The sequence below is a fragment of the Panthera onca genome, chromosome D1 (assembly GCF_046562875.1).
Source record: "Panthera onca isolate mPanOnc1 chromosome D1, mPanOnc1 haplotype 2, whole genome shotgun sequence".
NCBI lineage: Eukaryota > Metazoa > Chordata > Mammalia > Carnivora > Felidae > Panthera > Panthera onca.
In genome coordinates, this window is record NC_138348.1 from 106,704,872 (window position 1) to 106,729,996 (window position 25,125).

The 25,125-nt window shown below is 41.4% G+C and overlaps 1 protein-coding gene across 5 annotated transcripts in view; it reads right to left on the reverse strand.

The window, feature by feature from the left end:
• The window catches only part of ZC3H12C (zinc finger CCCH-type containing 12C), an 87,747-nt gene that overhangs the window by 45,459 nt on the left and 17,163 nt on the right, over window positions 1-25,125 (reverse strand). For all 5 annotated transcript variants that reach the window (XM_060604627.3, XM_060604628.3, XM_060604624.3 and 2 more), the window contains exon 2: window positions 3,867-4,618. In XM_060604627.3, coding sequence (XP_060460610.2) covers window positions 3,867-4,546 — 680 coding nt within the window. In that variant the 5' untranslated portion in view covers window positions 4,547-4,618. The remainder of the gene's footprint in view (window positions 1-3,866; window positions 4,619-25,125) is intronic.

Genomic DNA, 25,125 nt, shown 5'->3' on the forward strand with positions numbered 1-25,125 from the left:
AACCATGTTATATTTTATGAGACATGACATGGATGAAATCTATCTACATTTCTGTTAAAATAAGATTATGAATCTGAAGTAGATATGTATTTTTAAATGACTTTTTTTTACTTTATGTAGATCTTATAAATGGCAGAATATGAAAGTTTACTATGAATTTTCATGAGTTCTGGCACTTTCAAAGTTATGGACGTGGTACAACATTTTATTGTGACTGACAGTATAATTCTGCTATAATAAAAATTTCCTGTCAACCTGTTCTGTCCTGAAATGCCTGAAGCACTTTCGTTTAAGTGTCAGATTAAAATATATGACGGAGAGGAGAACAGAATCTGCACTGTCCCGTCTTTACAGCAAGCGATACAGGGGGGTGCCAAAAGGGTGTGGGGGTAGACGTTTGTTTTCATAATTATGTAAGAATAGATTGTTCAAATGCCTTCATTATGCCATCTATTTTTGAATCAGTTTTCCTGTGGATAATTTTCACCATGTGGGAGAAGTAAAGTTTAGAGTCTTACGTAAATTTTCCATTATCCAAGTACCTTTCATTTCCATTGGGAGCCGGTTTGGGTCATATGAGTTGATGTGAGGCTGACCCAACTGTGACATCATTTATCTAAAGGACACCCATCTCAGAAATTCATTTCTGCGGGCTCCAGGTTTTATAAATCTCATGCCCTTTGCGCCTCTCTAAAAGTGCGTTCCCCTCTAACGCCAAATACTCCACTTGTGCCTTTCTTGTTTCCTCCGTCAGAATTGCAGTTGGTTCGGTCTGAAGGCCAAACCGTCCTAGTCTTACTGTCTTTGTCTCCTGTGGAGACTCTCTTTCCCACCCCCTCCTTATCTAGGTTCATTCTTAAACTGAAAACGAAACAAAATCCTGCCCCAACATTCCTTCATCCTGTTTTTCCCCTTCCTCTGTCAACTTTCTACAATACTGATCTAGCTGTAGTTCTTCATTGCTTTCTTTCTTTCCTTTTTCTTTTTTCAAGTAGGCTCTATGCCCACTGTTGGGCTTGAAGTCACAACCCTGAGACCAAGAGTCACGTGCTCTACTGACTGAGCCAGCCAGACACCCCCATTGCTTCTTTTCTTGGCATCCCTGTAACCGGGCTTCCATCTTTAATGCCACATGGCATTCCTGAAGACAGTGACTTCCTGGCTGTCGTGTCCTCTAATCTCTCTCCTTAAAGCCTGCTCTTCTTCGAGTTTGACGGCATTTGTACATCCTTGGTTTTTCTAGCATTTTACTTTTTTCTAACATTTGTGCTTTTCACACTACTCTTTCCCTGAACTACCACTTTCTTCTGCTTCCTGATCTGTAAATATGCACATTTCATGCTAAGTGATTTTTGACAATGGCTACACATCCGAAATACCTTCACCCTTCAAAAATATATGATCATGTGGGCTCTACCACAGCCCCGTTCCTTCAGATTCTCCAAGCGTAGAGCCCAAGACTTGCCCTGGTGATTGTCATATCTGGCTATAGTTACAGGTGACCCTCCAGAACCTTCCTTCGTTAGGCTCTCCCCTGGAGATTCCATGATGTTTAGACCTTACAAATGATCACTCTGCTAAAGTAATTGTTCGCTAGTTCTGGATTTTTACAAGGAAAAAAAAAAAAAACTCATTCGGGAAAGATTAAACAGTAGGTTATTTTACTGAAAGACTTCTCAAGGCCGTATGTACACTTCATACTTCTATGCCACTTTAGGCCCTCTTTATCCCATTAGAAAGGGTTTTTTGCACCCAAATTGATCTACCTCCTATAATCCACTTTCTTTTTTTTCCAGTTTATTTATTTTGAGAGAAAGTGGGAATCAGGGAAGGACAGAAGGAGAGGGAGAGGGAGAGACTCCCAAGCAGGCTCCGTGTTGTCAGCGCAGAGCCCGAAACAGACCTAGAGCCCACGAACCGTGAGATCATGACCTGAGCTGAAGTTGGACACTACACTTGACCTTAGCCAAAAGGCCGAGAAGCGACTGCAGTTGGATGCTTAACCAACTGAGCCAGGTGTCCCTATGATCCACTTTAAACATCACTGCTAGATTATCAGTCTAAGGCACAACTGTACTCTTATAGTCCTCTTCTCAAAAATCTTCAATTATCTTTGGATTAGGGTCAAGTTTAAATTCTCTCGCTTGGCACTCAAGGCCTTAGAAGGTCTGACCTGAACCTTTTCAACTTGTTTTTATCTCTCATTATCCGAAAAAAAGTGTACAGACTTCAAAGTCAGGTATACATGGGTTTGAATTATGCTTTACCTGGGAGGAGCAATGCAAATCCTGCAAGTCTCATTGGCTTATAACTGAAAGAAAGATAATGCTGGTCCTACCTGAGAAGGTTATCTTGAGGCTTACAAATTGGTCCTTCTCATACCCTGTGTGTAAGTCCTCACCCTCACCCGCTAAAAACAGTGCTTCTCAAATGTCAGTACACATTCTTGGTAGCTGGCATACTCGTTACACAAGGAGATGTGTGAGTTGCACCTGGGTCTGGACTTGGGCAGTCCGCGTGGAGAGCTGGCAGGTCTCTAGAGTTACACAGCCCAGTATGGTGGCCACCAGCTCCAGGTGGCCCTTGAGGACTTGAAGTAAGGCTCGTCTGAACGGCAACGTGCTGTGAGCGTAAGATAGCCAACTTTACGACTTAGTATCAAAAGAGTAAGGCGAAATACCTAATAATAACGTTATCAATGACATGTTGAAAGGATATTTGGGGTCTATAAGCCTAGATAAAATATATCATCCATGTTAATTTTACCTGTTTAACTGTTTAGTGTAGGTACTAGAAAATTTTAAATGATGCACATGCCTCACAGTGCATTTCCAATGAACAGCACTGGTCTAGTATGTGCATTTCTAATAAGTTCTGCGACGATTCTGTGGTATCCTCAGATCACTTTTTAAGAAACCATGTGTGAAATGCTAAGCTCTCTGAAAGAATCAATGCCTTTACACATCTTTATAAGCCTCATAGTGTTCTGAACATTGGGGGTTATTTACTTTATACTAATTGAATTTAGATGCACTTAAAATTTTGAGTTCTTAAAATTCATAGAAAGAATTTCATTAGAAGTTTCGCTTTGGCTTTTTTATCCCCAGCTTGTAAGGAATTATTTTTGAATTTACATTCCTTAAGTGAAACAAAAAAATTTGAAACTCTAACTTTGATTTGTTCCCAAATCAATATAAACAGTTTTCTGAAGGAATTGGTGTTTTCCCCTAGGATTATTTGACTTCACCTAGAAATAGACTGTTTAACTGATTCCAAAATTGTTGAATATTATCACAGTCAAGTTCTTCGTTTAAAACTAGTGGTCAACACTCAACCAGGAATATACATGGATTTCTATGGCACAGTAATTTAGCCGGATGAGGAACAAAAAGACATGTATCTGGGGAAAGAGGGTCTGTATCTAAGGATGAACGGGAGGACAACTGGCAGAGCCCCCTGGCAGCTGGGAGGAAGAAAAGTGAAAGAGATGCGATTCCAAATATGTAAGCTAGGGGCACCTGGGTGGCTCAGCCGCTTGAGCGGCCGACCTTAGCCTAGGTCGTGATCTCCTGGTTCACAAGTTCGAGCCCCACGTCAGTCTCTGTGCTGACAGCTCAGAGCCTGGAGCCTGCTTTGGATTCTGTGTCCCCCACTCTCTGCCCCTCCCCTGCTCCCTCTCTCTCTCTGTCTCTCTCTCTCTCTCTCAAAAATAAAAACATTAAAAATTTTTCAAAAAATACATAAGCTAATGTGGGGATGCAGAATAACCTTGACTTCAGTGACTATTAGAAGAGAAATTGGTCACGACACTAGGAACACCTCTCAAAGATGGTTTAGTAATACCCAGTGAAGACTTTGGCACTTACCTCATGGCCACATTGCTGCCATCGATGACTACGGGTCTCAGGTTCTCCCCGTCATCCGCCACGAGCTCTTGCATCGGAGAGTCCGACCGCTGAGACTCCAGGGAAGGCGCTTCCCGCGTGAGACTGTTGACCGTACTAACCGTCTGTTCGGCCTCACTTTTGTTTCCAAGCTTGACGAGCTCTCCCAAGATGTCATTGATTAAAGCATCGGTACCGAGTTTATTGAGCACAAGCTGAACCTGTTCTTCAGAATAGCCTAACTTCAGTGCAAACTCTAGTTTTGTTTGGTATTCTCGCACCACATCGGGGGGTTTCTTCACTTCCTTGGAGGTAGTCTGGGACTCCTCAGGTTTAAAGTCTTGCAAAATGTCACTGCGTTTGAGTATGTGAGGCTCTAAGCAGGGAGACCTACACAGTTGTCTGTGAGTCTTGGTTAATAAGCATGGCTCTGCTGAAATGCTTCTCGACTGGTCTGACTCGTTATCGGAATTTGTGCTTTCTTCAGAGTCACCAGAGCTCACATTCTCTTCAGACACCTCTTTCTCTTCCTTCCCGGAATTAACTTTATCCATTGTTGGCTTTTCCACCATTGACCAAGGTACAGATGTACTTAAATGTGGGTCAGTGCTCTCCACATAAAGGTGGCCTAGGTCATGCCCCAGATGATCCTTCAAGCCCATGAAGCTGTTATGTGTACTTGACTCCACTTTGCTATTTTTTCTGTATTCCTGAATGCAAAGCACCCCGTATTCCTAGAGAAAAAATGCAAAATATTTAGAATCTCTTATGTACAGTTTCATTCCTGTTTCAGTGAAGAAGTTGAAAGATTATTTATTACCAAACTATACTGAATACCTACTTTGCAGTTACCTACATCTTCTCATCCCGCGGAACACCTTTGCCCAAGATGGCATCATGCCCCGTTTTTCAGATGAAGAAGTTAGGAATTAGAATGCCATGCGATCCCTCTGAGGTGACAAAGAAAATAACCAGTGGAACTGGGTTTTTTTTTTACCCAGTTTTGCCCGACTCCCAAACCCATGCTTCGCCCACTGTGTCATGATGCTTCTCGACCATCACGGAAGAGATCTTTCCACTGTCAGAAAGACCAATGTTTCCAGAGCGACACCTAGAACATTACCCAAAAGCATGTTTTAGATATACCAGGATAGGTTCTGTACAAGTTCTCTAAAAGAGTTGATAAACATCTGTAAAGATTAAAGAGAAAGCCATACGGAGAGAAAGGAAAATATTAACTTTACTGTAATTGAAAAATTGACGTTAATTTGGATCAAGCTTAACGACTTTAGGTTGACTTTATGTCAACCTAAAGACATTTCAAAAAAAATTTACGTGGTGTGCTGTAAAAGCACAATTGTACAACGGCCAACAAAGAATGAAATAATTACAGAGTGAATTCTACTCCATTTAGGAGATGAACAGTTTTGTCCTAACAATCTTTATTTTGTGACTACTGAACATAGTAACGAATACAAATCTTAATGACATGCCACCCTTACTGTCAAGGACACTACCATCTACTTCACTCCAGGGGAAAAGAGCTCTTTTTTATTCTGTGCACATTGCTAGAAAGCGCAGAAATGAAATCGTTCTCATAAAATTAGCAGCATACAGTTAAGTACACTGACCGTTATCTTAATTTCCTGCATTTTACAGAAGAAAATATTTCCCTGTATTATATCAGATAATTAGTTCACCATTATCTACGTTTTGCTAAAAAGTCATCCTTTCTGCTACTCCCTCCCCTGCCACCCCCAGGAATGCTTTACTGTTTAAAATGCTTTTGCTGTTTTACTAGTTTTCCTCAAAGTCTATTGGGAATCATTGTTATTTCTCTACCAGGAACAGGTTAGCAAAATAAAATTATCTGTTCTTGTGCTTCAGTGCAAGGGCTGTAAATTTACTTATTAAGGCAATTCCAGTGTTCCAACTGGGAGATTAGTAAGGCAGGGGTAGGTGAATTTGAGACTGTCATAAAACACCTATTTAAGTAATCTAAAAAAGAAAATTGTAAAAAACATTTTATTCTAAAGCTCTTCAACATCTTATTTACACTAGAAAGGAGCTATTATATAAATGTTAAGAGAAAAATGCTAAGTGTTCTTCTAAGAAGTCAAACATCTGAATGCATACTTGGTGAACTTATTAGAGAGTGAAGTATTTCCACATAATGAAATAAATTCTATTAAGTATGGTAAATACTAGAGAACAGAACATGGAATCTTTAGCTTGATAACCACACACTTCACATTTCTTCCGTGTGGAACTCCTACACACTTCTACAGGAGTTTCTCCGGGTTTTATCCCTCGAGAAGACAGATAACGCTGTTCTATTAATAGAGCGTTCATTCGTCTTAAAGGAACATCAAGTTCTCCTGGCCTGGGACGGCACAACTGATAAAAAGAAACACTCTTTAGGAGAGCTCTGAGCCGTATCTATTTCATTTTTTTTCTATTAATATGGATATGCACGAGCCCAATTATTTAGAATTAAAGGAAGGGATTCTGAAAGCACATCTTTACACCCAATGATTTATTAACTACTGTAATATACTGACACCATAATGCAAGTAACAAATCACAACAGAATCCTAATGAAGGGATACAGTTAAAAGAAAAATCTGCACCGTGGCCTTCGCAGAGCTCCCACCAAAAGTATCTCGAACAAGGAAAACCCTATTGGAAGCTGGGCTGCCTGGCAACCAGAAGCTGGTTGCTAAGCTGCACTCTTTTAACATGCCATCATGAATGCTAGCACAGTCAAAGAATAATTTGGTATGAACAAAAGCCTATAAAAGAGACTGGGACTTAAGTGCGTCTGGTTTACCCTCCGAGAACAATGCAGCTGCCAGGCCAATCTGGAAGCTCCCACATCATTGTTCTGTAAACCCCGCAATCTGTTCTGACTACAGGAAGTGTATTTAATGGGCCACGCTGCTGATCTCCCCCGAAAAGTTTGGGTTCTGCACAAGCGCTGTTGTGGGATAATTCTTCATGGTAATGACTCACTGACCCAATCCCCGACTTGAAGTAGGAGATATTATTTTAATATTGAGCAGTAGTGTCCTCCTTTGGGACAGTTTCAGAAAAGATGAATACTTTATCAAAAACACAGCCACTGGGGAACAGGGAAATGAAATGTTATGTTTAAAGAGTAAGTGAAATTATTCTGAATTTTCCCATTTTCCAAAGAAATGAAACCCAATACTGTAAAGATTTTTAAACCATAAATGATCCACCCTAAACAAATATTTAAATCTTTCTATATCACTTCAGTCTAATCTAAAAAAGTGTTCATGACACAATGTAAAACTGCTCTACTATTAAATTTTATTCTACAGCTATAATGATAAAATAGGGAGAAAAAAATGAGATTGCCAATAGTTTACTTTTTATAATATTAAACCACAGAAAACGCAACTGTATACAAATGTAGTGAATACCACACACCTTTAACTTATAATCACTCATGTAATTTATATATCCTATTTAAAAAGTTTACGATAACTGGGCTAACACGATTTTTAACACTAAGGATAAAAGTAAGCTTGATCTACCCTACTTTAAAAAAAAAACTAACATTTTATGTTGTTAGGCAAAACAGTTTTTTCTTTTCAAATATTCTCACTGAACCTTTTTTTCCACAGTGACAGGCCTCTCTCTTCATGTTCTATATTTCAACTGGTTACTTCAGAGTTTTCCAACGTCATCTTCCCTAAACAAGCAGTTAAATAATTTTTAGTTCCTGTCAATCAACAGACTAAATATGAAACAGTAAGAATAAGGGCAAAGGAGTTGTTACCAGGCCTATAAGCCACACAGATTTTCTTCACTGCATAATCCAAATCTGAAGCAGGCTTATTTGTACCGATCAAATGCCAAACATTTGGTTTTTAAAACTTTCATCTCTGAAATGCTTCCTTACCCATTCGTAATTAGTAAAAGACTGCCCTGACTTAATATGGCAGTTAAAATTTTTTTCACAAATGATCTTGAAATCATTCAATAAAATATTAAAGGCTAGTCTTAAGATTTAAAAGCTGAAAAAATATTTTCATAGGCTGCAGTACTTGTTCATGTCATGTGCAAAACTTAAAGGAACTATTACAAGAAATCTTAGGACAAAGAACAGTAAAGCGTCTTTACTCTCGTTCAGGGCCTTCAAAATTATCAACGTAATGTTGAAAAAGACAGCAAAGACTTCAATAACATCACATTTCTTATTACATGTAAGACAGAAAATACTTTTCTCCTTAACTCTAAATTGCTTATTAGACTTTTAAGGTTTGCATGTACTCAAATGCAAACATATGTAAACCACCTTTCATCAACTATTAACCAATAAGGCTAATTTCCCCCAGTTCATGAAGAAGCAATGTAGACAAAATTTCACACATAAAACAGGTCAGCGTTTATACTCCCATCATTATCAAAAAACTACAAAAAATATGGCTTAACTTTTAAGCTTTATATCAGGAATCTGTTGTAATTGGCCTTTGCACACTATATTCATGAATACAAAAAGCACTGGGCAAAAATATAATGGTCTGAACACAGATTTCTACACTTACAAAGCTATAGCTTCCGTCCAGATACTATACTGGACACAGAAATAATTTTCTTTGCCAAAGGCCTAATAGATTAAAAATCAAATAATATTATTTGTTGAAAAGTAACCAAATTTTCATGCTAATTTTGTAGATGATGAAGTGTAACTATTTTAATTGTCAAAAAGAAACTTTCTATTAGCTGAAAGTAGGTTTATAATAGAACGGTTATTTACTAGAAATGTGTTGTATACACACGAATTTCCCCATTTGGTGAGATCTTTGAAAGTTCTCATTAGATGACTTGGATAATCCTTCACCTCAAATCCAGTAAAAAAGTTTTTGTTTTTGTTTTTGTTTTTTTATTCTAAAGAGCCTCACAGATCCGGAATATTAGACCACAAAGTTGTTAAATCAATTTATTTGTTTGTAATGTAAAGTTACAATGCCATAAAGTGGGTTCTGGTTGTTATCCAAATGGTAATACTATGAGAACAATGAAAATAAAATAATGAATATGTAATAAATACCTACTGCTGTAGTCTCTGTGTATTTAATTACCATTGTATTTCAGTGAGTGCTGTTGTCCGCATCCCTCTAGCTAACAAAGGAAGGATGTCCCTTTCAACAGATTGGTTAATGCTCTGGGGCAGCAGATGTCTACTGGAACGGCAGGAGACCAGCAACTGGTGGCCTGCCCATCTTCTGAAAACTTTCAATAGACTCCTGCATATGTTCACACAATAGGGCATGTGGTAGAAAGGAAAACCTCTTTTTAACCCTTTATGCTCTCTCTTTCCCTCCCAACTGATAGATGAAAGTCTTTGTCTCCTCTTTTCCCCATTACACAACTCGCGAAAGCAATAGTTATTGGAACGACATCTTCAGCCTAATGTTTGAAACCACTGCAGGGAAAAAGAGATGGGAGAAATCAGAACTCTATGTTGCTATCAAAAACCGCTGACAGAGCAGGTGAACACTTAGTCATTGTATTTACAGCAAGCTGTCTGAAACATCTACCTGTGCATCGGTCCATCTCCCCAAGCTAGATTTTTACGACAGTAGGAAAATCGATCATATCTTACTATCAGCTTAGAGCACCTAAGTCTGACAGTGACACTTTAAAGAACCTAAGAATGTGACAAGATAAAATCCTAATTCACTGTTTGTCAAAATATCAGAACATGTGATCATCACTTATCTTTAAGTACCGAATGATCACGTGCCATGCGCAGCGCCTTGCAAAGGTTCGTGAGGCTGTAATGACTGATCGGACTCCAGAAGATAAACCTGTAAAAAATCTGCTGCACGTATTTTACAGAGAGAATGATCTTGTATTTTGGCACTCCGTAATAATCTGTAGGCTTTCGTTTGAGGCGTATTCTCTCTTTTACAAAGTTCAATACTCTCGGTATTTAGCCAAGTTGAACTTGGAAGGCAGGCATTAAGTAGCGCAGATACTCACGGCGGCAGGAAAATACAAAGACGTTTCTGCAGCAGCTTCAGCGGGAACTCCTTAACACAGTGGTAGCCGCAGACGTGCAGGCAGCCAGGAAGAACAATGAATGGTTGGACAGATGCAATGGCAATGTCTTTGCTGAACCGATTACCGAGTGGAGGGACAGCCAATCACGGCGCGGGAGCTCACAATTAGTTGGGCAGATGCGGGCCAAGCTCGGCTCCCTGCGTCAGGTTCGCAGGTTCCTACGATAAGCGAGTTGATGTCATTCCCGGGGCCTGCCCCGGGCAGCGTGTGTATTAACGAGGGGTGTGCGGGCAACAATAGGCCAGACAAAGGCCACTCGCCGGCAGCTGCTCTTTGGGAGCCGAGTCATTAGGCAGCAGGCTGCCAACAAGAAACACCTGGCTTGGGCGGCCTTCGGCTTTTCCTCCTTGCTTTTCATGCACCAAACAAAGAAACGAATTCTATTTTCAAGTAGTCAGAGTTGCATGTTTCCAAAAAGTTGAGGCTCCACTCCAGTCTATTAGCTTTGGGGTTTTGAGAAATAAAGAAAATGAAGTGTGTCAAAGTAGCGATTCCCTACTGCAGTAATCCCTTTCTTTAATAAATGAGTGACTAGTGAAATGAGACAGAAGGCTACAGTCAAACGATTTCCCTGGAAACACCGGGAAATCCAAAATATTTTTAGGTATTGGTTCGTTTGTTGCAAGGCAATAAAAAGACAAAAAAGGGAGGGGGAGCGATAAGAGCTTACAAACAGAATTTTAAAAAGTGAGTTCACTAGTCCTGTAGTGTGGGAAGACGAAACGAGTGTGGTCCAACTGTGTGCCAAACGTGTCATCCAAACTGTACATTTAGACAAAACTGCTTATATTCAGCCTAAAATCGCCAGCACGGCTCACCTTACACATGTGCAACGCCACGTAAAACTCTTTTATTACGGATTCCACTCACTCGTCTCATTAAATAAAAGCTTTCATTATGTTCTAATATACAACATTATCATACCTGTTAAAGGGATTTGTATTTCAGCTCAAATTCCAGCTCAGGAACAAGTTAATTTTATGAAGAAGAAATATGGGGGGGAGAATTACCAAAATGGACCTCCTCAGGGAGGAAGCTTGTTAGCCCAGATTTATTTCCAACTTCCAGAATGCAGTACTTACAATGCTACCACTACCTGCTTTTGAGGGCTGCAGTTTCGTCCTGAGTGGCCTCAATGAAAGAAGTTCAACCAAAATTTAAAGCCCCTCAGGTGCTGTGAAAATACTCCCCTGCTAAAGGAAACCTACCTCCGACGCACCACCTACTTTTGTGAACTCGCGCCCCCACCCGCCCACACAAGCACGCACCCACTTTGCACTTTCCTCCAGGTGAAGCAGGAGCTGCTACTAAAACTCGACTTTCTGATACAGGCTGAATTATGCACAGCCTAGGATTTATCATTGTATCATTATGAGAGCCAAGATGTAAAATTTGGTTAAAGCACCCCTAACGATAGAAACCGATCACAAATACCGGAGCTGCTCTCCGTTAGGGTCATTTGTGAATACGTGGGGGAAAAGTGCCAGTTGGGACTCCTGGCCACGCCCTTACTGTGTCCACTCAAGTGTCAATGAGATTTTCTCTATTTACAACCTAAGAGGAAGGCCTACTCCATACAGTTACAAATTTTCAGTTATCTCACTGAAGAAAACATTCCTTACGCCTACCAGAAGCCTAGAAAAGTCCTGTTATCAGAAATAAAATAAAAATGCAGAGTATACTTTAGATCACTGTCTATATTTTTTCTCAAAAGAGTTTACTATTTTATTAAGGTATATCATTCCCGAATGTTAGAAAAGTTCAAAATCTGTGGAAATATTTTCTAACTAAATGTAATTATTAGGTCTAAAGCAGAAACCATTCTTTTTCTGCCAAGGGTTATTTACGGTAATGTTTCTGCAGTGAGGTGAGCCTATGGTCTAATGTTGTAAGCGCATTAAAGATAAAGCATCTCTAACGTAGTTTACTGCAAGTTATAAGGTAAATTACACAGAGTTTAGACTTTATGTCTTGGGTAAGCATATGAATGTCACAGAAGTGAAGAAAGTTAAAAATTTTTTTAAAAGTGACGTGGTGGTATTTCTCTTTAAAATTTCATGAGCTAAAGGAGTAAGAAACATAAATCAAGGCCACTAGGATGGTTAGCAAATGTACTTCTTTTGGTAAAATGGAGTTTGATTTAGCAAGATAAAAAACAAAAAATATAACACACACGAAAGCAAAGTAGTTACAACTAAACCCTAATAAAACCTAAGCTATGTACTCAGAGAGACAGGTCAATATTTATGAATTCATATTAAAACTTTTTTGTGTGTATAAAAAGGAAACTCTTTAGTATGAATAGAAAGTCCTCTCTTTTCCCCTGGGTTTCCTTTCTTCTCTTTATCCCCTGCTACTATAGTTACTACTTTATAGCTTTAATTCAGGAGGAGGAGGAGGAATCTTCTCACTAATTCCTGCCACTGTGAACACAAAGAATGAGAGAAAACTACCCAAGGGCTCAGCAGGGAGCCTGATCTCTAGCACTGGATTAAGCTTTTTTGCAAACAGCAAATAAAGGCAGTGATCTGAAAAAGCTAATCAGATCCTGCTGGGGTATTTAGACTATCTTGGTTGCTAGTATTGGATAATGTTAAGCACATTAAAACATCTGTAGGTGAAAAGCCCGTCTGGCTTTCTTAGTCATAGGCCCTGCCTGGTCCACTTGCCCGCCCGCCCCCCGCCCGCCACGCCCCACCCCAAAGCCAATACAAACAGCTGCACTGGGCTCTCTCCGGGGCGTCGCAAACCAGGGCTGAGCAGGCCTGAGGCTAAGACAGGAAAAAACAAGGCAGGTGTCATTTGTAATTTGGGGAGCACGCTGAAATCTGTCAATGCCAAGGGGGTGTCTAATGTTAGGACCTTGTTTGCTCAAGTCTGAATGTGAACACGTGGGCTCTGATGCTGATGTCTGGAAATCAATTCTCTTTATCACTGGTGATACAAGCCCGCTTCCCAGTACCTTCCCCCTAATGTGGATTTGTTTCCCAAAGTACACGATCTTCCTTGATCCTAACAGTAACACCGTGGAAGTGAAATTACCATGTCACATTTTCCCAACTGTCTCCCAAAGGTTCAAAGGTTAAAATTTCAGCCAAAACTCTTCTCTAATTTTTGAGAATTAAACTAAGAAACAAAATAACCAACCTACAAAAACCTAATCTACACACACAGGGTAAGAGAATAAAGCAAAATCAATCAGGTACCAGCATGTGAACGAAAGTGCTTGTGGGCGAGTTTTATTTCTCTTTCATGACAGGGTGAGCTTCTCCAAGAGCCCTCAGCTCTTTGCAGTGTTCCTGTAGCCCTGGTTCTGCCACTGAGGCTGCTGTCAACATCCAAGGCAGCGGTGGCTTGAGGGCACATCAGCCTCTCTGTGATGAGAGGTCTTTTCCTGGCGTCTCCTGCTCTGGCTTCAACTTCCCAACTACAGTGGCCTCCTTGGGTACAGCACTCCATCTGGCCTCTGCCTCCTCACTGGAGGAGGACTGATCTGGTGGGGGAGTCTGGGAAGAAGAATTTTGCAAGCAAAGCCTGGCCCCTTCCTCTGCCCTTTTCCCCTGGGCATCTGCCCACGGACAGAGAGTACACGGCTGCCTTGCTCCCCAGCACTGCCCAAGACTGGGTGGTTAAAGCTTTCTAGTCTGGACGTTCAAGGTTATCAAGCCCTCCAAGCTGGGCTCTGCCATGGTTCCACCAAAAAAAAGGCTATTTTGATGTCCATCTGTCTGGCTCCTTTGTCTATTTCTCACTTGGTTCAGAACTAAGGCAGGAAAAACACCCCCTCAAACCACACTCAACAAAAGCTTTTGCTATCAAGAGCTATTAAGGGGAACAAAAAATGGTAAGAAGACTTAGGTAAATTAACTCTGATCAGACTACTGTTAAAACACATATAATGGGAAAGTTTTTTTTAAAAAAGAAACAATTCTGCGACACCTGGGTGGCTCAGTTGGTTAAGCATCTGACTCTTGATTTCGGCACAGGTCATGATCTCACGGTTTATGAGACTGAGCCCTGTACTTGGGATTCTCTGTCTCTCTGCCTCTCCCTCCCATATGCACGGGCATGCTCGCTCTCAGAATAAACTTAAAAAAAAAAGTTCTACAGAAGAAAAAGTCCTGTAATAAGAGGGAAGATAAGGGGCGCCTGAGCGGCTCAGTCAGTTAACCTTCCAACTTCGGCTCAGGTCGTGATCTTGCAGTTTGTGGGTCCGAGCCCCTTGTCAGGCTCTGTGCTGACAGCTAGGAGCCTGAAGCCTGCTTTGGATTCTGTGTCTCCTGCTCTCTGCCCCTCCCTCCCTCATGCTCTGTCTCTCTCTCTCTCTCTCTCAAAAATGAATGTTAAAATTTTTTTTAAAAGAGGGAAGATAATGTCCCTCAATATCAAAATTCTAAGGGTCTGACAATCTTTCAGTGCTACATCACTAAGAGGGTTCAGAGACAAATAGCAAATACACAAAAAACAGTTATTTCTTCCCTGTAGACTAAAAGCAAAAATTTTTCTGCAGTCATTTTAAGTGACAACATACTCCACAGTGTAAGCCTTCAATTATTTCCCAGTATTAACTTCTTATTCAGTATTTTTGAAAATTCATTAAGCAGTAAGTCTTTAAAAAGATGCTCTTCGGGATGCCTGGGTGCCTTACTCGGTTAGGTGTCCGACTTCGGCTCAGGTCATGATCTCACGGTTTGTGAGCTTGAGCCCTGTATAGGGCTCTGTACTGACAGCTGAGAGCCTGAAGCCTGCTTCGGATTCTGTGTCTCCCTCTCTCTCTGCCCCTCCCCCACTCGCACGCTCTCTTGCTCTCTCTCAAAGATGAATAGAAAAAAAAACTTTAAGAAGATGATCTTCAATTCTTATCAAACTTGTAAATAATCAAGGAACAAGGAATTTTAGAAAAGCTCAGTGAATACAAATGACATCCTGAATGCTCACGTCACAGGTTCCTAAAGCGGCTAATGTAAAAGGGAGTAAAGGGAGAGAAAATTCATGGGCATAAAAGACCACAAATGATTTTAAAAGAGGTAGAAATCATCTGATATCATCCATATTAAAATACACAATTACATTAAATATAACTGAAACTCCCAAGAAAGGCTGACCCAAAGTGTGTAATTTTATATGAAATACAGGTAAGACATTCTCCGAATTAGGACAACCTGATGACACCTTACCTCTTACAGTAATGACAATATTTGCAACCTCATTATCAAAGCCTAGTCAGAACTGTTCTCTCCTGATGCTGTGGGGGCCCCTATCGGCCACTGTCTCTGCCGTTACCCCCGCTCCACCCACTGTGTACTCGTTCATGTACAACACGGTACCTGCAGCCTGTGCATCCCAGGGGAGGACGGACATGGGTCTGGTTCTTTAGGTGTTAAATAATTCCACGCAGCAAACTAATTCAAACACTGCTTGGTCAAGAGCATTGTTGAAAGGTGAGACTGACAGAGTCAGGCTATAAAGAATAACTATCAGACAGAATTAAAAGAAAGCTCTGTCATAAGGTCTGATCTTACGAATGGCCCAGAAGAGTGTGTAAGAGTGAACGGAGTAGAAAGGAACTGGAGAGAGAAAAGCATGGGATGCAGAAAATGACACAAAAGTAACTACAAACCAACTATGACCCAACCAAAGTTCTTTATCAAGAATTCCATCGAAATTCTCATTAATAGTCATGATAGAAATAGTTCCTGACATACCAATTCTTCTAAGACGGGAAAATGAAATGCTGGAGCTAGGGCCCTGTAAGGCCCTCACGCCAGTGACTTCCAAGTACTGCACTACTCACTTCAGCCAACTGTCCTGGTATTCAAGAAACTGAACAAGACGGAGAGGCTAGCCAACCGAACGGTTGTGTTAGATGCTGCCGAGTGAAATCGGCACAGGAGTTCATAACATTTTTCTCTACAGAGTTCTATTCCATAAGAGAGAGATGTAATCATTTAGATACTAAATTTGGATTTCTGAGCCTCCCTGACAAAACTCCTCCATACCAATCACCATATACTATAAGAAGTTAAATTTAGAATGTGAATCACCCTCAACAGCTGCCAACAGCGTCTGTCAACTCTAGCATGGCAGGGACTCCTGGGGTCTTGCTGATGGATCCCCCGTACCCCGCCAAGTGCTCCACATACAATAGGCACTCAAGACATATGCAATAAAGAACTGATAGCATTTCAATACCTGGGCCAAAATTCCTTTTCCAGATTGATTTGATCTTCCTGTCACATAACCTATATTCTTCCCAAACATGAGTATTTAAAGCAATGATTCTTTCAATTTGGTTGCACACTAGAACCATCTGGGGAGTTTTAAAAGATATGGATGCCAGAATCTCATGCCTAGAGAGGTTTAGTTGTTTATTTATTTTGAACTGGCGATAGCCCAGGTGCGTCTAATGGGTACCCAAGTTTAAAATGGCCAGTGACTTACAGGTTTTTTCTTCTAAAACACCTTTTCTTCACAGCTTCACGTGTTAAAATCCTACCCATTACTACTGAAGATTCAGCTAAGCCCCAAATCTGCAGAAACCTTTCCTGGAACACAGTTAAATTTATCTTTGGAGGACATGAGTTTTGCACAGGGCCTGGCCTATGGCCAGGACTTGATAAATGTTTGAGCGGTAGATCATTCCAGGAGCAGAGCACAGAGAAACACAATACATATTTATTGAAAGACTGATGTACAGGTGGTCCTCGTTACTGGCAGATTCTGTGTTTGCAAATCTGCCTCCTGGTAAAGAAATATTTGTTCCCTCCAAATTCATACTCGTTCAAAGCCGTTTGGCGGGCCTGTGTGAGGAGAGGTGGAAAATCGGAGTTGCCTGAGGCACATTCCAGCTGAGGCTGAACTTAGTGAGACTGTGCCTCTTCCTTCAAGCTCTCCTACTGTCAACACGGCTCCTGAAAAGTACTATTTACTGCTGGGTCTTCTGCATCTTGTGCTTTTTGTTGGATTTGCAGTTTAAATGGCTCTCCAGCCTGGCGCTCAAGCGCTGTCCAGTGTCCTGAAGCGCAGGAAGGCCTTGCATATAAAGCACGCGCCCCAGGTAGGCCCGACCTCAAGCGCTGCTGGCCGTGGGGTTGGTGTGGGTGAACGAACCAACACTATATATGAAATAACAAGTCTTTACGGGGCGCCTGGGTGGCTCAGTTGGTTGAGCATCCGACTTCAGCTCAGGTCATGATCTCGTGCTCTGGGACTATGAGCCCCACGTCAGGCTCTGTGCTGACAGCTCAGAGCCCGGATGGAGCTCCTTCTGATTCTGGGTCTCCCTCTCTCTCTGCCCCTCTCTCACTCGTACTGTGTCTCTCAAAAGTGAATGTTAAAACATTTTTTAAAAAAGTCTTTAAACAGCAACACACTGGCCACAGGTTTATGTGTTGATTGGTCCATGGAAGCGTTTTGACTGGAGGCTCACAGGAACTTACTCCTCTATTTCCTCTAGGAGCAATGGTTCAGGACTTGCAGCAACTTTACAAAAGTACAATGAAAAACAAGAGCTGAGTGTAACTTCTCCCTCTCCTCAGAACCTTTAGGACTGGTATTTTTAATGCCAGTTTCAGTAATTGAGCACCTCTGAGGTGCAGGTGCTGGGGAGATAGTAGGAATGAAGGAAGCCCCCTTCTCTCCCCAGGCTTACTGTGTAGTGTGGCTGGGGGACAGGGAGAGAATATATACAATACATAAATGCCAGGCGATGGAAAAGGCTACAAAGAAACTTTCAGTCAGGGAAGGCTTCTCTGCTAAGGTGATATTTGCACAGACAGCAAAGAAAATGTGCACAGGAAGAGGGAAGATTTAGTACAAAAGCCTGACAGGAGTGTGTGTTTACGGAACAGCAACATGGCCAGCAGGACGGGTGGCAAGTGAGCAGGGGGAGGACTGAGAAGATGAGGACGGAAAGGGACCCACATAAGAAGCCAGGTCAAGTGGAGCTCTAAAAGGCAGTGCCTCACAGACTTTACACAGCATTTGCACCATGAACATCTTCAAGACTGTGACTGAGGAAGTCTGGGCTGGGGTCTGAGATACTGCATCCTAACAAGCTCACAGCTGAGGCCATGGCTGTTGGCCCACTGACCCTACGGTGAGAAGCAAGACTGGAGGTCACACTAAGGTCTTGGCTTTTCATCTGAGATGGGAGTGATAGGACCCTATTTTATACTAATGTCCTGTAAACTTGGGCTTACTTACTATCAATTCTGTTCCATTGATTTTTTTCTATTTCTGTGCCTATACCACATATTAAGACTGTAGACTGATAGTATATTGGGGACCCTGAATGTGCAAGTCTTCCATCATTACATTTTTAAGCAGGCTTCACGCCCAGCACAGAGCCCAATGCGGGGCTTGAACTCACGACCCTGAGATCAAGACCTGAGCTGAGATCAAGAGTCAGGCGCTTAACCAACTGAGCCACCCAGGTGCCCCAATTACATTTTTTTCTCATTTTCTTATTCTCTTCTTGGCTATTTTTACATGTACATGCAGATACTTTAGAAATGTTTTGACAGATTTTAATCAAAAAGCTGTTGGTAACTGGAGGGAGACTGTGCTATAGTAGGACTTGCTTAAAAAGTACTGCTGATTTGTTGAACTGTTGAATCAAGAATGATCTGGTACACACACATATCACTCAGCCATAAAAAGAAATGCGATCTTGCCATTTGCAACAACGTGGATGGACCTAGAGAGATTAAGTGAAATAATTCAGAAAAAGAAATATACCATAGAATTTCACTTATATATGAAATCTAAAAAACAAAACAAATGAACAAAACAGAAATAAATGCAGAGATACAGGAAACAAACTGGTGGTTACGAGGGGCAGGGGCGGCGGGGGGGGGGCAGGGGAGGGGCAAAAAAAAGGGATTAAGCGGTACAAACTTCCAATTACAAAATAAATGAGCCACGGGGATGTAATCCACAGCCTGGGGAGTGGAGTCAAGAATACTGTAATAACTTTGTATGGCGACAGTTGGTAATGACACTTTTCATGGGGATCATCTTGTAATGTATGAACATACTGACTATGATGTACACCTAATATTCATACGATATTGACTGTAAATTATACCTCAGCAAAAAAAAAAAATTGATTTCTTCACAAAAGACAAACTTCTTACTAAGCTTGTCTTAAAATGTTTTGCTTTTGTTCTTGCTGCTGTGAATGAAGGTTTTTTTCTTCTGTCATTATATTTACTGACGAGTTATTGTTGGTGTCTAAAATATTATTTTATTCACATAAAACTTCAGTGAACTAGGTACCTCCGTGAACTCCGCATGTTTCCATCAGTGTCTCCCTGAGGCTCTGGGGATTTCCAGATACATACAATAACGTAAAATCATCACATGGCCTCTTTCTTACCAATGTTTAGATCTCTTACTCCATGCTTTTGTCTAATTACACTGTATTATTAGATAACAATGGCTATTTTGTGTTTTTCCCTATACTGATGGGAATGCCTCTGGGAGTTTATTATTAAGCATATATGGACTGCCGGCTAGGTGGTGTTCACACATACAGATATACAACACATACATACCTCACCTTGAGCTTATTTACCACGCCAGGCCCCATTTTTCTCAATAGAAAAAAAAAGATGTGATATGGTTGCTCTGAAATTTAAATGAGCTAATATAGAACACTTGGAATGGTGTCAGGCACATAGTAAGCATTCAGCAAGTGTGAGCTATATGCAATTCTTTGTTTATATGCAACTATACATATACACATCACGCTATATAGAGCCTTTGAAAAATCACTTATAGAAATACATTTGCCTCCTACATGAAAGATACGGGGAAAAAAATCAGGAATGTGGATTGCATTAATATGTTAAAGGGATCATACTGTTTTCTTTGGCTTACTAACATTATGAATTATATTAATAGATTGTCTAATATAGAAACACAATTACATTTTGTGGATTATATATGCTTACATTTCCCCAAGAATTTTTGTATCAATAATAAGATTGTGTTGTCACTTTCCTTAATGTATTTGCTTTGCCATATTTGGGCACAATTTTGCTGTTAGCAAAGGGATACGGTCAGTGTACCAGAGAGTGCCTGACTAGACTGGGTGGGCCATGCTTTCCGATAGAGGAACCACTATTTCTACAGTTCTGGTTTAGTGCTATTCTGAACCACGTCCCTGAACCTTGACTATAAATTCCAGGGCAGAGTTTGTTCCAGCATAGGGTCCAAAGAAAAAGAGGCTGACCTCCTAATTTATGAGTATAAAAACCAACACCATACCATGCCCTCTTCCAACAACTGAGTAACCTGGACAAGTTATTTAATTGCTCTCAGTTTCATTAACCAGAAAATGGGGACAATACCACCAACAGCACAGGGTTGTTATACAGATTAAATGAGTTAATACACTTAGTTTAGTTTAGTTCCAAACATTTAGTTTGGAAAAACCAAACATACCCAAGCTTTTTGTAAGAAAAGCTGAAGACTGAAGGGTCATGATATCTTGGCCAGTGAAAATAATTACAAGATGCTGAGGGAAAGCCAAAAGGGAACATGATGATAAAGGTGGTTGGGAGCCAGTGATTCAGAAGAAAAACACTGGCATGAAGGTGGGCAGGAGTAAACGGATGAGGGAGAAAATGGAAGCATAATTAGAAGAAAGTAATGAGAGGCACCTGAAAACAAACAAGGATTTTTTTTTTTTTCTTGTAGAAAATAAGAAAGCATTTCCTTCAGTTTAACAATTTAGATGGTGGGCTGTGAAATAAATGGCTCTAGACAAGGCGATCCCCTCCCACCTCTCTCATAATTTCATTAACATTTTAATTTCCTAAAAGTTCCACAGAACTTTCCTAAAGTAATAAACTGCTTCACTTTTCAGAGTTAGCTTTCTCCTAAGACCTAGAAGTTATTAACTATTGAACAATTAAAGCTGTGATAATTTTTCCCTTAAATAATTGCTATTGAACAAAATCTTTTATGAAAAGAAAGAATTCCTATGACTGAGGGATTTTATCGATAGTAACATCATTAATTATGGCGTACCTCGGTTCTTGGGGCATTTTTATAGAAGTTAGGTAGCTGATCACATTTCATTTATACATTTAAGAAGTAATGCTCTGATGAAAGGCGGGAACTAGCATCGTCCGTGAGCACCCAACCACACTGCATGAGAGCTTAAATCTGGGTTCCAGGTGTCCACATGCTCACTCAACAAGTGTGTATTTAAAACCCGCTGTGACAAAGGGATAATGCTGAGCGAAGATGAGAGACGATATAAACATGGATACAAGTGCTCCCTAAGGGATATAAAGCTGTACTAGGGAAACCCGATAAATGACCATCTGTGTAGTAGAGGGTATGTCAAAATTAATGCTATTAACACATAAGGGTACAAGAGACAAGGACATTGGCTATGATTTGAGAAGGTTCTGAGAGGGGAGTACAGACAGATGATGTCAGTCCCACCCAGACTATGGTGTATGTGTCTGTGGCTGGGGGGAAGGTGGTGAGCGAGGTAAGGTGGGAGGAGAAGGGATTTTTGCCCAGAGAACAGGATCGAAGGCCCAGAGATGTGACAGATAATAAAATATGCAGAACACTGTGTGATTAATACTGCTGTTTGATTAATTCTACTGCCGTAGAAGAGGCTAGAAAGAGGCCATACTAGAGTTTCAACTTTGGTACTGGGAAACTATTGAAGGTTTTTTATTTTTTAAACAGTGATGATGGTAGGGAATACAGGCAGTAATGTCTATGACGTGGGCCATAGCAACATTTTCCTACATGTATCTCCTCAGTCAAGGGAAATAAAAGTAAAAGTAAACTATAGGGACAAGATTAAAATAAAAAGCTTCTGCACAGTGAAGGAAGCAAAACTAGAAGACAACCTACTGAATGGGAGAAGATATTTGCAAATGACATATCTGATAAAGGGTTAGTAACCAAAATATGTGAAGAACTTATACAACTCAATACCCAGAAACCAAATAATCCAATTTAAAAAGTGGGCAGAAGACCTGAACAGGTATTTCTCCAAATCAAATAAGACATCCAGATGGCCAACGGACATATGAAAAGATGCTCAACATCACTAATCGACAGGGAAATACAAATCAAAACCACAGTGAGATATGACCTCACACCTGTCAAAATGGCTAAAATGAAAAACATACGAAACAGCAAATGTTGACGAGGATGTGGAGAAAAAGGAACCCTCACGTACTGATGGTGGGAAACCATCATGGAAAACAAATGGAGGTTCCTCAAAAAGTTAAAAGCAGAGCTACCCTATGACCCACGAATTTCATTAGTGGGTATTTCCCCACCCCTCCCCCCCAAAATGGAAAGAGCCCAAGTGTCCACTTACTGATGAATAAATATGTCTCCCTCTCTCTCTCTCTCTCTCTCTCTCTCTCTCTCACCCACACACACACACACACACACACACACACACACACACACACAATGGAGTATCAGTCATGAAAACAAATATCTAGCCATTTGCAACAACATGGATGGAACTGGAGAGTAAAATACTAAGCAAAATAAGTTAGTCAGAGAAAGACCAATACCATGTGACGTCACTCATATGTGGAATTTAAGAAACAAAACAAATGGGGGTGTCTGGGTGGTTCAGTTGCCTGAGTGTCTGACTTCAGCTCAGGTCATGATCTCATAGCCAATGGGTTTGAGCCCCGCATTGGGCTCTGTGCCGACAGCTCAGTGCCTGGAGCCTGCTTCAGATTCTGTGTCTCCCTCTCTCTCTGCCCCTCCCCTGCTCATTCTCTCTCTCTGTCAAAAAATAAACATTAAAAAATTTTTTTTAATTAAAAAAAAGAAACAAAACAAATGAACAAAGGAAAAATAAGAGACAAACCAAGCAAAAGACTCTTAACTACAGATAACAAACTGATGATTACCAGATTGGAGGTAGATGGGGGTGTATGGGGGGAGGGATATGTGAAGGGGATTAAGGAGGCACTTGTGACAAGCACTGGGTGATGTATGGAAGTGTTGAATCATCACTATATTCTACACCTGAAATGAATACTACATGGCATGTTAACTATATGGGAATTAAAAATTTTTAAAAGGGACTGGTCTATTTCTTCCCGTAATTTAGAAAGGTAATGGGGAGCCCCTGAAGGTTTCTGACAACAGGAATGATGTGTTTCTAACTACATTTTAGGATCACTCCAGCTGCATTGGTTTTGAGGGGGGTAAAAGAAACTCAAAGATGACGTGTCAGGAAGGTATTATAATAGGCCAAGCAAATGGTGACAGGTATCTAAAGCTACACAGGAAAAAAGAAAAGAAACAAACAGGATATATTATCTCAATTAGAGCCAATGGGTCTAGACCAAGAAGAAGTAAAATATTAAAAAATCGAGGGCAGCAAATGACACACATCCCCTGCAAAAAGGCTGAGGACACTGGGTTAAGGGGGTTAGCGGCCTCGCAGGGAGCTACTCCAGGGCGACGGAGAGAGGGGTGGACGGCAGATGCTTTTTCCGAGTGTGCCAGACCTCCCCTTCGCGGGCTAATGAAGTCTACAGATCACTTTTCAAAGAAGTGCTGGTCAATACGTAAAATAAAAACATACATCCCAAAGAACAAGATGCAGCAGCAGACCCGACACGGACTGAGATTTTGCAGCTAACAGTGAAAAAGGCATTTCAGAGAATCTACCTCAACTGAAACAGAGAGGGACACGTTTGCAATTTCTACTGGTGACAAAGTCAGGCAGGCTGTTCTTGATACCGGGTTTATTGCTTACATTCACCATCGGGTGAACCGCTGAATCATCAGGAACATAGGAGGTCTAGGAACACAAAGATGTAAACTTCCTCCTGCCCAACATGACAAAAGGCCGTGTTCTGCCCATGGGTCCCCCGGGGAACCGCAGGCCACAGGTTACAACTCCCAGCCACAGAGTGTGTGAAGAGGAAAGGACAGCACATGTATCCTTTTGAGAAGTTTGGCGGCAGGCAAGGAATAAGACGCAGAAAGAGACTGTGGGGGGCGTGTTGGAGAAGGATGAGGTTTCTCCTCTTTAAGAAGTGCAAGGCAGGAGAATGGAGTCAGTGGGGCAGAGAGAGAAAGGGTGCGCACATCTGTGTGTGAGTGAATGAGAACAACTACAAGCCTGTTAACGTTACCCCAACTCTCAGGCTGTCCCTGCTTCTGTGCGACCAAGGGGGCCAGGACTGCCAGGGGGCGAGAGAGAAAAAGCCTCTCCCGGCAAGAAACTCAGGAGCAGGGGCTTGTTTTTTGTTGCTCTCCTGCCTCCTTTTCTAACACATCTTCCACCTTCTTGAGCAGCCCTCACCACACCTGGGGCTTAATGCTGCGCCTACAGACTCCCTATGTTGCTGCTTCAGTCCCTCCCCCACCCAAACCCCCAACTCCCAAAGACAGACCACTGGGGGCGCTGGGAGGCTTGTGTAATTCAAGAAGTCATCACACATCTAAGTGAGAAGGATTCTGGAGGACGGGGTGAAAGGACAGCTCATTAGAGCAAATGACTACTTAGATGGGGAAGCTGATGAAAGCCGGTGAAACGTGACAGCATGAGCACACTGTGGGTCCTCAGCCCCCCTACCCTGCCCCCGCACCTCACCTCCTCCCTGCTCGCGTGCGCACACATGTGCACAGAGAACGGAGGGTGCAGGGAGGGCAGGGTCAGCTTATCCCGTTCCTCACTCTTCCAAGAGACTCCTAACCCATTTGGTTTGGTAAACAAAAAGCTACTTTACTGGGAAGCAAAGATTTGGCAAGTGTACAAATTAATCAGTCTTTTGAACTAGTATTTCTAAAATAAGTAACTCATCTTTTTATCTTATCTTCCAGTTTGGATTATTTCTGTAGAGATAATACACACAAAATCGAGTCCGAGGCTAGCACACGGTGACAAGAAAAATTATTTGGATCAAACGTGAATCCACGTTGAACTGTCCTGCTTGGATTAGGTGCTGATCATCGAAGAGGTACCCAATCTACTGAAATGCACAAAGAATCTAAGCGCTCATTTGCTACCAAGGTGGGTAATAAACACTGCTGATCTACCTGTTATTCGCAGGAGCGTTCGGGCCCAACACTCAGCACCCAGCAGCACACTTGCCAAACTGGCATTCTGGCTGCTGGCTGTCAC